Source organism: Lampris incognitus, chromosome 1 (assembly GCF_029633865.1).
Source record: "Lampris incognitus isolate fLamInc1 chromosome 1, fLamInc1.hap2, whole genome shotgun sequence".
Taxonomy (NCBI): domain Eukaryota; kingdom Metazoa; phylum Chordata; class Actinopteri; order Lampriformes; family Lampridae; genus Lampris; species Lampris incognitus.
Window position 1 is genome coordinate 131,044,354 of NC_079211.1, and position 13,036 is coordinate 131,057,389.

A 13,036-nucleotide genomic window follows, 5' to 3' on the forward strand; every position below is an offset into this window, starting at 1 on the left:
ATTTCATTACTGGTAACTGCAAACAGCAGGTAGGTACACAAGGTAAGTGAACGCTGTAAATATTTCTTTTCAAAACATAGCAGGTATAGTACAGGTTGGTGTAAAATTCTCTTTTTTTTACATTCATAAGTCAAGGATTTGTCTTGGTTTGATCGTGCGACCTGACCTCGTGGTGTAACCAGGCTGTGTGTCTGGTTGTCGCTGATTGTTCGTGTCTGGAGGTTCAGCATGCTCTTGCTGATGGGCTTGTGTGTTGTTGTTAGCGCTGGTAACAGTCTGCTGTGAAGTGTGTGTGTGCGTAGTGTGAGTGTTCACTCTGCTTTGTCGCAGGTGTTGACGGTTGCGTTGGTAGATCTGACCTTCTTTGGTTTGGATGTGGTAGCTCCTGTCTGTGTTCGCTGGTCTTTCCACAGTTGCAGGTCTCCAGTATCCATCCTCCTGCCGGAAGCGGATTGGTGTGCCTGCGGGCAGGTGGGGCAGAGGTTTGGCTGTTCGGTTGTAGTATGCCTGCTGGCGCTGTTGACATACCTCTCTCCTTTTGTGAACATCCTCCTGACTGGCGATCTGTGGCTGCAGGTGTTTTGCTGTTGATGGGAGAATGGACCGCAGCCTCCGACTCATCAGTAGCTGTGCCGGTGATTTCAGGTTGTCCACCGGTGTGTTGCGATACTCCAGTAAGCTCATGTAGGGGTCTTTGTTCTCAGCTTTGGCTTTGTCCAGGATGCGTTTGGCTGTCTGGACAGTCTTCTCGGAGAGGCCGTTGCTCTGTGGGTAGTGGGGGCTTGTGGTGGTGTGTGAGAAACCCCATGTCTGTGAGAAGTTGCGGAACTCACCAGAGCTGTAGCACGGACCGTTGTCGCTGATGATAGTCTCGGGGATTCCGTGTCGAGCCATTGCTGCTTTCAGCTTCATGATGACGGCAGATGAGGTGCAGCTGTAAAGTCTTTCTAGCTCGAAGAATCTGGAGTAGTAGTCCACAGTGACTATGAAGTCCTGTGAGTTCCATGTGAATAGGTCTGTGCCTATCACTTGCCACGGCCGCTCGGGTATGGCGTGTGACATCATTGGTTCCTTTGCATTTGCGCTGCGCCGTTCTTGGCATATGCTGCAGTCTGCTACCGCATCCTCGATCTGTTTCCCCATGCCAGGCCAGAACAGTAAGTCTCTTGCTCGGCATTTGCTTTTTTCCACGCCAAGGTGGCCGGCATGGATGCGCTGTATCATGTCCTTGCGAAGCTTTTGGGGGACAATGATTCTCTCACCTTTGAACAGGATACCGTCCATTTCTGAGATTTCTGCTCTGTGGTTCCAGTATTCCTGGATGCTGGGCGGGCACTTTTTCTTTGTGTCTGGCCAGCCAGTGAGTGTGGCTCGTCTGAGTGCGGTGAGCTGTGGATCTTGCGCTGTTTCCTGCTTGATTTCTGTGAGTCTTGTGTCGCTCACAGGGATGTTGCTGAGGACTGTGTGCACTTGGGCCTCCATCCCTTCCTGTAGGTCACTGTCGTGGTGTTCTATTGACTTGCGTGACAGTGTGTCGGCCACCGGTATGTCCTTACCGGGGCGGTGGATGATTTGGATGTCGTATTTTTGGAGCGCCAGGATCATCCGTTGCAGCCGGGGTGGTGCTGCTGCCAGTGGCTTTTTTAGTATTGCCTCCAGAGGCTTGTGGTCTGACTCCACAATCACTTTTCGTCCATACATGTACTCGTGGAACCTCTTGCAGCCGAAGACCACAGCGTAGAGCTCCTTCTCTATCTGTGCGTAGTTTTCTTCAGTGCTGTTGAGTGACTTGGACGCATAGGCAATTGGTTTGCCATCTTGGAGCATGACAGCCCCAAGGCCACTTTTGGATGCATCCACTTGGAGTCGCAGCTCTTTCTGCGGGTCGAAATATGAGAGTACTGGACCTGGGTGCTGTGTAATGAGATTCTTCATCTCTTGGAACGCCTTGTCGTGGACTGCATCCCACACAAACTCACTGTCCTGTTTCAGAAGCTGTCTGAGGGGTGAGTTTATCTGTGAGAGGTGTGGAGCAAATCTGGCGAGGTAGTTGATCATGCCGAGGACTGTCTCCAGCTCTGCTTTGTTCTGTGGGGGTTGCATGTCCTTGACCGCCTTCACCTTGTGTGGGTCTGGTTTGATGCCTTCGTGTGAGAGCGTGTGGCCGAAGTAGCTTACCTCGGACACGCATATGTGACACTTGTCGGGGTTGAGCCTCACCCCTCGCTCCCTTGTGCGCTTCAGCATCGCTCTGAGACGCTGGTCATGTTCCTCTTTAGTCTTGCCGAACACTAGTATATCGTCCACTATGGCCGTCACACCGTCCAATCCTTCATATGTTTCATCCACGCGTCTCTGGAACTCGTCTTGAGCGGACACGATTCCGAATGGCAGTCTGAGGAAACGATACCTGCCAAACACTGTGTTAAATGTCGTCAACATTGAGGATTCAGTGCTCAGTTTGATGGCCCAATAGCCTGACCGCGCGTCTAACACGCTAAAGTACTCAGCTCCAGCAAGCTTTGTGGTGGCGTCCTCCAGCGTGGGGAGGGGGTAGTGAGGTCGTTGTATCACTTTGTTAAGAGCTCTGGGGTCTAAACACACTCTAAGTTTGCCTGTCTTTGGCTTCTCAACAATGACGAGTGCGTTCACCCATTCTGTGGGTTCTGTTACCTTACAGATTATGCCGCCTTTCTCCATGCTGTCAAGCTCGTCCCTCAGTTTGCTGCGTAGGGCGATGGGGATTCTGCGTGGCGGGCAGACGACCGGCGTTGCATCTGGTGTGACGCGGAAGGTGCACTCGCCTGGGAACTCTCCTATTCCTTGGAAAACATCTGCATACTCATCCATTATGCTCTGTGATGTGACATTGTTTTCCTCGCTCACAGCCATCACTATTTTTACCAAGTTTAGGTCACGGCATGTTTTCATTGCCATGACTGGTGGGGCGTTTGTGTCAATGACGTAAAAGTCCAGCATCATTGCATTGTCTCTGTACTTACATTTGAGTTTGCATGTGCCTTTCACGCTCAGCGCGCCTCCTCCATATTCAGTGAGTCTGTGTATTGCTGGTTTCAGTGTCACATTTTTGAACAGCGCCTGGAACAGGTTGGTGGGAATAGTATTGGCCTGTGCCCCAGTGTCTAGTTTAAACTTTACCTTCTGTGGAGGTGTGCCAATTCCAACCTCTACGTAAGCCTGCTCGTTGCTTTTTCCGTTGTTCTCTATTGAGATGCAGTCTATGTACAGCTCTGTCTGTTCTCCCACAGCGGTGCTCTCCACTGTAATGTTGTCGAAGTACAGTTCTTCCTGTTCTCTGTCAGTGGTGTACTCTTCTGGGTTCTCTCCGACGGCATGTACTGTGCCGCGGTAGTACTTTGTCTGTCCCTGGGAGCTAGACTTGCATACTTTAGCAAAATGATTGAGCTTCTTGCATTTAATGCATTGTTTACCCTTAGCTGGGCAAGTGGCTTTAGCGCCGTGTAGCCCTCCACAATAGCTACACGCCCTAGCGGCGGTGCTAACGTTACCCTCACTTTGTCTGAAGTTAGCGTTAGCTGCTTTGGGTGCGTTCGGTTTGTAAGTCTTTCTGCCTATTGCGTGCACCGTTTCATGTGTGCTGCCCTGGCCCATAAACGTTAGCTGTTGCTTTGCTAGCTCGTGTGAGCGGGCTACATCTATGGCCTTTTCTAGCGTTAGCTCAGCTCCCTGGCTAAGTAGCTTTTCTCTCACTCTGGGTGAGTTGGTGGCAAACACGATGCGGTCCCTGACCATCTCGTCGGCATTTGGGTAGCCACAGTCTTTGACTAGGAGCTTTAGCTCAGTTACAAATCGTTCGAAGGATTCACTCTCTCCCTGCATCTTTTCATGAAATTTATATCTGGCATAAATCGGGTTTGCTTTGGGGGTGATGTACTCAGTGTACTTATCGTAGTACGTTTCTAGCTTCTTGGCTTGTTCTCCGCTGAGTGTCCAAGTGTTGTGCACATCGCGCCCTTTTTCCCCTATCCAGAGCAGGAGGTAGCTGCATTTCTCCTCTTCATTCTTCCCGCGCAGGGGGCCCGTGAACATTAGCTCCGTTGTTTGTCGAAATCGTCTCCATGCTTCAGGTAAGTTCGCCGATTCCCAGTCCATCCGTGGAGTTGGAACGCCGTACGAATCCATATTGGGTATTTAAACTCCGCTACTCTGACACCATGTAATGATCTGTGCCCTCTGGCTATGTTAACTTATAACATTAATAAAGCAAGGACGACTTCTCTCGTGCTGGGTGTTTATTCATCGACCGGATTCCGACTGACGTTGTTACGTACATCACGTGACTTTGTTGTGGCGCTACGGAAAGCCGTAAGGGACATTAGCAAATCAAATATTACTAGCAAATATTACAGAGAGGAGCTATCGTCAGACTGGCATATTTAAGGTGTTCAGCAGTAATATGATCTAAGCCACTTGCCTTGTTAACAGAGAGCTTGTTTGTAGCTTGGTACACCTCGTGTGACATCATCACCATTGAATCATCACTCTCAATATTGCCCACCTTATACATATCACTTTGGACACAGTTGAATAAGGTACTATAATGCTGTCACCATAACTCAGCAATATTGTCTGCCCCGGAGATACCATCAACAGTGCATGGTAGAGATGTTTTATAGTTGTTGAGAGCTCTCACTTCTTTCCAGAAATTAGCAGGATCATTTCTTAGCAGCTTCTTAGCCATGGAATCTGCCCTCATGGCTTGCTCATCTTTACAGATGAGGCGGATGGCGTACTTGTGTCTTGCATTAGTGAGCTTCTTGTGTTAAGTTAACTAAGTTCACAGTCCCCCCAAAAAACGAACTGTCGTTAATTTCTGTCGTTTTTTTTTTAATGAGCTGCTCCGATGGTCGGACGCTTCAACTTGCTGTTTCAAATTCGTTGCTGATGTGGCTGACATTCTGACTTTTTTTCAGACCCGGGGGGCACAATTTGCATAAAAATTTGATTTTTTTTCTGTTGAAATCTGTACTGATTTGTTCATGTAACTCCTTCAAATATTCATATGAATTTCAGCAGTACCGGTAGATGCGTCTGAATTGCCAGTTGCACGAGCCATGCCGGCATGCCGGGTGCCGTAAAACACAGCGCGTGAACATCGTTTGTGGGAGTGCACGATGTTCACGTTCATTAGTTGCAAACGGGAATAGGTTCAGTTCACCGTTCACCAAAAACAAAACACGTTCATGCACAAAACTCTGTGTGTGTGTGTGTGTGCGTGTGCGTGTGCGTGTGCGTGTGCGTGTGCGTGCTGCTCGGGCCCGGGACAAGATGACCTCCAAAGCCACCCCGGTCCCAACTGCACACAGGTCGCTGACTGGCCATAACGCACACACAAGGCCTTTTAATCCAAATACAGGCTAATTGAAAGGGTAGCCCCAACACCAAAATTCAGTCGTATTGGAGACATAATATTATTCCCAAATCCCAACTTTAATACTGTAAACTACTAATAAGACACGTTATCCCCTAGCTAATGGGTCTGACCCTTTAGCCGAGCGGTTAGTGATGTCGCCTTGTGGTACAGTACACCTCGTATCGAATCCCGCACCGGGCGAGAAAATAACCGGTTACAATACTTTGAAGTTATCCGTGGAAAAATACATACTGGGACCAGTGGCGGCTGGTGCTGAAATTTTTTGAGGGGGCGCAATTTACCTTGGCACAGCACACCTGACAGCTGCTTTAATGTCCACACAGTCACAGAGTTATTAAGGACAATGTAGCCTATAGATTTTATCAGGGTTCGTAGACGGTGGATGATTGACAGTCGAGACGAGGCGTCGTGGTGGGTGGAATATCACTGACAGCCACGAGAATTGTATTGTTAAAACAATACCAATTCGCTGCCAATAAAAGTGGGAGTGTCCGGGGCGCACAGAAGTGCGCCCCATGGAAAATCTGAAGAAACCAATTAGACAGCAGCTTCAGGTCACCTGCTCACCAAAGGTTTGAGCGCTTACATAAGGTATCATTTGGCCGGCGCCCCTCACCCAGGAAGTATATGTATTCAGACAGAAATCAACCAAATACCATTTGGAACCAGTATTTAATGGCTGCTGACAGGCACACACAGACTGAAAAATACTTTTATTTAATATTTATTTGCATTACTACTACTAAATTATATTTAACATGTTTAAGTAGATTTTCATCTCTTGATATTTGAAGGGGGCAGTGGTGCCCCAGTGCCCTGTACTGGCCAGCCGCCACTGACTGGGACCTTAAACAGCTCAAACATAGGTGGTGTGTATGTAAGCCTCTTTTCTAGTCTGGGTGGGTCCCCCTGCTCCAGCAGTGCTATATGGCGTCCGGTGTTGTGCGCTCCGAGGGCTGACGGAGCGGTGGCAGCTGCGGGAGCCGTCGGGGTTTGACCCTTTCTTTAACCAGAGCCCAGGACAACTGACCTGGTGTTTCTCCAGAGTCAGCGGCCCTGTGTGTACCTCTATCCATACACTTTATTAATGATGGTGTTGCGTCTGTCAGCTGTGTGTGTGTGTGTGTGTGTGTGTGTGTGTGTGTGTGTGTGTGTGTGTGAATATGTGGCCGCCGTGCCAGGCTATGTGATGCTATTAATGTTTGTCTTGGTGCCTGTAACATTACCGCTGATGATGTATAAGCCTTGTATGGTTAAACTGTGGTACATTCAGGCAAGTATAGTTCTAATGGCCTATTTTGGTTAACATATTCGTTTCAGAACCTATCAGAACCTAAGCATGATTGGTCTTGGACGGGCTAGGCCCACCTGATTTTCTCTGTGCCCACCGACACTGTGATTTCTTCTTCTTCTTCTTCTTCTCCTTCTTCTTTGGATTCCCCCCCCCCTTTTTTCTCCCCAATTGTATTCGGCCAGATACCCCACTCTTCTGAGCCGTCCCGGTCGCTGCTCCACACCCTCTGCCGATCCGGGGAGGGCTGCAGACTACCACATGCCTCCTCCGATACATGTGGAGTCGCCAGCCGCTTCTTTTCACCTGACAGTGAGGAGTTTTACTAGGGGGACGTAGCGCGTGGGAGGATCACGCTATTCCCTCCCCCCCGAAAAGGTACCCCGACCGACCAGAGGAGGCACTTGTGCAGCGACCAGGACACACATCTACATCTGGCTTCCCACCCACAGACACGGCCAATTGTGTCTGTAGAGACACCAAGCCGGAGGTAACACAGGGATTCGATCCGACGACCCCCGTGTTGGTAGGCAACGGAATAGACCGCCACACTACCCAGACACCCCCACACTGTGATTTCTGCCTATGCCACAGCTATCTATCTACCTGTCTGTCTATCTGTCTATCTATCTGTCTGTCATTCAGTCAGTCTGTCTGTCTGTCCATCTAACTATTAATGTTTAGTCCTTTTAAACATAAGCAATAGATGTGCAGGAGAAAAAGTACTTCTGAGATGGGATCCAGGGCCACTAGTCATAGCTGGAGTTTTCAGAGGTGAGGGACTGTGTTATTTGTGGGGCACCACACCTGAACTTTGTGGGTAATGCAACCTTGTTGAATACTTTTAAAACTCTTTATTTTTTTACGATTTTTTTTCCAGTATGTGTTTCAACTTCTACATGAATAAGGTTTTTTTTTTTTTTCCAGTGAGTAGTGAGCAAAGTGAGATTTGCTATTTGGGGTGCGACATACTGATATTATAGTGATTTTGCTTGGGGCATACCTAAGTACTTTAGTACTGTTTTACATGCACACGTTCTCTTTCGTAATGTTTCAGACAAGTGCTCCTCATCTTGCCTGAGTACACTAAACCAAAGTTAAAGGCATTCTGATTCAGTGTACTTCTCTAATCCTGTTTCCACCACTGCTGGTGCTGTCTACCTCGGCTGTCATGTCATATTGTCAGCCAATCATCACTCTCCCAGGGCACAGGAGGGATGCTTCTTTTTATTAGCCTGATAGATGGGCCAGAAGACTCTGGAAGTGAGGGCTGTTAGCCATGACTAATTATTCATTAACAGACAAGGAGGCTAAATGACTCTGATCGGTTCTTTTCTTTCACTATCCCTCTCTCCGTTTCATGACTCTTTACATCATCAGCCTGGCTAGACTTAGATTAATATTGAGCTTCCTCTGTCCTTCGGACCCCAACCTCAAATGTCCAGACTTCGGACAATTATGACACATTCCTTCTTTTCTGGATATTTAATTTTTCTCCTCATCCTTATCAGGTTTATCATGCCTTCTGCACCTCTTCTGTTCCCATCTCCATCTCCTCCGCTCCTCTCTCATGTGGCTTTCCTGTGATCTATGTGCAGGAGTACCATGCTCAACTAGAGGAGATGCGTGTTTCCATTCGGCAGCTGGAGGAGGACTTGTCTGCTGCCCGTCGCCGTAGCGACCTCTACGAGGCCGAGCTGAAGGAGTCTCGGCAGACCAGTGAGGAGCTAAAGAGGAAGGCTGCAGACTACCAACAGAGGATGCAGAAGGTCTGCACCGTTGCTAAATCTGTTATCTCACCAGTAGTCGTGATTGACTGTGCACCTGGCTGTATAAATACTGTATTTATTTGTTTCTGTATACTATCATACTGTATGTAGAGCGTAGGGCTGAACAGTATTGTTTCAGAATTGACATCGCAACATGCACATGTGCAATAGTCACATTGCAAAGGATGCAATGTAAGGCATATTGGCCCCATCAGTCATGCTAGGTGAAAACCCTTATTGCTTAATAGAAAAGGAAATATAGCAACATCTGCTCTAGAGCATCTGACAAGTAATATGATTTAGTCTGACTGAGTGACTTCTTGCTCAACTGCCTTATTCCCCCCTCAAAAATCCCCCTCATCGTTGCTAGAGTGATAAATCCTTTGCAAATTGAGCCTTGGAAGTTAGAAGCTGAATAAATTTGGTGAAATTATGTAGCTCCTCTTCATTCTTTACAGGTTTTTCTCCTTTGGTTTTGTTAATTTCTTGAAGTAGTGTCAACATTCTTAAAGCTCTAGGTGCATTTGTCAAAACAGCTTACATGGTATAGCACAACACTATAGTTCGCCTGCAAAAGGTCATAACGCACCCAAAATATTTAACTCATGCTTCAAAACAAGTTATTTTCCATATGTGTGTATATATATATATATATATATATATATATATGTGTGTGTGTGTGTGTGTATATATATTTATATGCCATACATATTGCAAATAAATATATCTTAATGTTTTTTCATCTTAATCTTACCTTAATGATCCTTTTATCTTATCTTTATCTTAATGATTTTTTTCAATATCGTTCAGCCCTAATAGAGTGCACACTCTTTTGGTAACGGGGTCACATTTTATCCCATACTTTCACAGGCCAAAGAGCAAGGAAAAGTTGAAATGGAGGAGCTCATCGGCAAGCTGGAGAAGGTAGTCCACTGAAAATTGGATCATTACTGAAGTGGCTGTAGAGGGGAGCAGGCAAAGAAAGTGAATCTGTATACACTCTTGAAAGTTGTGAAATCAGATTCAGATCTATTATTGAGATGGAAATATGTACAGTCAACGAAGACAGACACATGTTATACATCCAACAACCATACATTTATCTCAACTCTCAAATACAGCGTGATAAAAAATACATTGAGGAAAAAAAAGAATAAAAAACAACTCCCATGAGTTGGTTGATGTTAAAATGTGAAGAAAGGCAGAAACATCAATCTGTCCCTATCCAAACTGTTACATAATTTTTATTTTTTCAGACCAATGCTGAGCAGCAGGTGAAGATTCAGGACCTCCAAGACAAACTCACCAAGGTAGACTATATTTGCTGAGAAACTAAATGAATAATTCATGTTAATGTATGCTGTCATGTACAATATGTGTAACAACGCCCCTGTGCTCTTAGTTGAATGCATAAAATCTCCTATTTTCTCTCTCTTCCTCCTGTCTTCTCCCTCTTGGTTATTACAAAATCTCTCATGTCAAGCAGATGTTGAGCTATGGCCCACGAACAATTAATCTCTCTTTTAAAGCCAGAGTTTCTGAGGTTCTGCTTAATTATGAGCAACAAAAAATACCTCAGAGGAAATGATTTCATCCAAAGCGTCTTTCCCTAGAGATGAATATTTAAAAATTAAATCTATTTTGGAAATAAGATAGAAGTTTGCCCCCTTAGATATTCAAGGCTGACTGGCTCTGCGTTTGGGCTAGGTTTAACTTTGCACTCACTATTCAGACAGAATGCCAAGGCAGTGCTCCGTGAAGCTGGTGTATGGACGGGCCATTTCAAATACCGTTACCAACTACAACTGGAATAAGGATATCACATTGTTAATAGTGTATTGTTTGATTTGATTCAGGCTGTAAAGGCCAGTGTGGAGGCTACAGATCTCCTTCAGAGTATCAGGGTGGCCAAGGAGCGCATGGAGCGAGATCTGGAGAGACTGCAGCACAAGGAGGACTCGAGTGACAGCCTGCGTAGACGCCTGCGCGAGACAGAGGTACACACACACACAGGACAGCATGCACACACTTCTTCCATATCAGCTTCTACGGGGTTACCAAACTCAGTTACAATACCAAAGATTGGAGTGCAGTTTAGTTTTCAGCTTTGTTTTTGATGTACTTTTGTGGCAGTGTCTACTTACATGTGCATATAATAGTCACTTTTTTATCTTTAGGCAATTCACATTCACTTCCAGTTTGTCGTTTATATGTTTGCATGTAGGGCGGCACAGTGGTGCAGTGGTTAGCACGGTCGCCTCACAGCAAGAAGGTCCTGGGTTTGAGCCCCAGGGTAGTCCAATCTTGGGGGTCATCCTCTGTGTGGAGTTTGCATGTTCTCCCCGTGTCTGCGTGGGTTTCCTCCAGGGGCTCTGGTTTCCCCCCACAGTCCAAAGACACGTAGGTCAGGTGAATCGGCCATACTAAATTGCCCCTAGGTATGAATGTGTGTGTGGGTGTGTGTGTATGTCAGCCCTGTGTGATGGTCTGGTGGCCTGTCCAGGGTGTCTCCCCACCTGCCGCCCAGTGACTGCTGGAATAGGCTCCAGCATCCCTGAGAGCAGAATAAGTGGTTCAGATCATGGATGGATGGATGTTTGCAAGTGTGGACTCAATTTTGAGAACCATATTGAAAGGAGAAAGTGTAGCTTGACAAGGATGATCAAGACCGAAAATGCCACTGAGGAGTAAATAATGCTGTCAAAGAAGAGTTAGAGATCAGAAAATCTCTGCACTCCATGTTGGAGGAGCTTGGCAAAGTAGCTAAGAACAACAAAACTCATGGATTGTAAACAATCCATGAGTTTTGCCTGTGACGAAGGTGAAAATACAGAACTAGAATTCATTGTGATTGTTGTGTCTCTGGCCGAAACTGACAGCTTTCAACACTCAGCATGGACACAAAGGCAGCAGTGAGCCTACAGGTAAAGGGACAGCTCAACCAGCCCTTAGGATAATCTCAATTGAAGAGTTTTATTTCCAGAGAAAAAGAAAAAAACCCATTAGCCTTCATTTTCTAGGTTATGAGCATCTAAGTTCTGTCACCAATTCAAATCAGGTGACTACACTCCACTCAAGAGCAAGTGCCACAGAGAATCTTGTAACCAGACAGTGGCAAAATTACACAACACAAAAAGCAATGATGGAAACAAAAGTGCATGTTCATCTGCACACACAAAAAAACAAAAACAAAACATTTAAAACTCTTGAGACTGATCATCTTTGCCTCTACCACTGGCATCCTCCTTTAACCATCTTCTTCGGCAGGGGCAGAAGCTTGGCTTGAAGCCCCTCCTACAGAGATGGAAACCCCTGCAAGGAGCTTGTTGAGCTTGTCATCACTCATTCCTGCCTGCCAAGAGGATGTGCTGTGGGGCTATGCACCATTTCCCAGCTAGCATTTCCAGCCAGTTCTAGAAGCTCTGCACAGAGATGGGAGCCAGGAAACCAGCAGCACCAATGCCAACACGCTCGGCAAAGTCGCCCTTCCTCAGGAGCCTGTGGATATGGCCCACAGAAAAGCTTAAACCTGCTCCAGAGGGCCAATTAGCAGCAATTTTCCCTCTAGTCTTGACAACTTTTGTCCCACATCCAAATAGCTTCAACCTGAGGAGACAGGAAAAAGCTTTCTTTCTTTCTTTTTTTTTACATTTCCACCAATTGATTTAAAAAAACACACACACACACAAAATGTCAGCTTATGAACAAAAACTAATTTGGTAGCAAACATGTTTAAATTTATATTTTGCTTCGATGGCACTATCTAAGATAGTCACAAGTACATAAAATATAACCTGCAGAGACTGCATCTTCAAGGAGTGAAACACCCAAGTACAGCAATAAGGTGTAATTATGGACCATAGCAATTAGCATGATAACAACCTAAATTAAATATTAACTAAAACGCCTCTCAACTGCCTCGGTTTTCTCTGTCCCATGCTGGATAACACCTCCAAGTGAGCTGCTTATATATTAGAGGCAGGCGGTAATTGATTAATTGATGACACCTGCTCTTCCTCTTTCTCCTAGTGTCTCTAATGGCTCCTTTGCTGTATGTTTATCCTCTCCCCAATAACATGCTTTATTTACCTTGTTAGAATGACAGAGGTCCTCAATGACCCACATCCCCTTCCCACATGAGGACTGTAGCATATTGTGAACACTGCAGGACATTTTTTGCTGTCTGGTAAGTTTGTGCAAGTGTTGTGCTATTGTAAAACAGTAATGGGGCAAAACCTGAAGACTGCCATGCCATTGGCTTCATCAGAGTTGTATTATCCACTGGAGAAATGGAGAGACTCAAGTGTAGGGGTGTCAAACTCAATTTCACTAAGGGCCACACTGGAAAATGAGAATCACATCAAGGGCCAGCTATATCATCATCATCGTCATCATCGGCGGTCACTCGGGGTTGAGTATGACCGTCCTCGCTCTGGGTCCTCAGGTGGGTGTAGAGGCTGATCCTGGAGCCGCAAAATGGTAGGATGCCTGCACATGACCGCTTTTTACGTGAAGTGGCTGATGCACCTGCAGCCACCACATGGTCCTTGACAGGGGGGG

General features: G+C 46.3%; 1 protein-coding gene across 1 annotated transcript in view; it reads left to right on the forward strand.

Moving 5' to 3' along the window:
* Positions 1-13,036, forward strand: part of LOC130117276 (citron Rho-interacting kinase) — an 86,538-nt gene that overhangs the window by 18,963 nt on the left and 54,539 nt on the right. Inside the window, exons 3-7 of the mRNA XM_056285486.1 lie at positions 8,306-8,476; positions 9,347-9,400; positions 9,733-9,786; positions 10,333-10,473; positions 11,557-11,559. Of these exons, the coding sequence (XP_056141461.1) occupies positions 8,306-8,476; positions 9,347-9,400; positions 9,733-9,786; positions 10,333-10,473; positions 11,557-11,559 (423 nt within the window). The remainder of the gene's footprint in view (positions 1-8,305; positions 8,477-9,346; positions 9,401-9,732; positions 9,787-10,332; positions 10,474-11,556; positions 11,560-13,036) is intronic.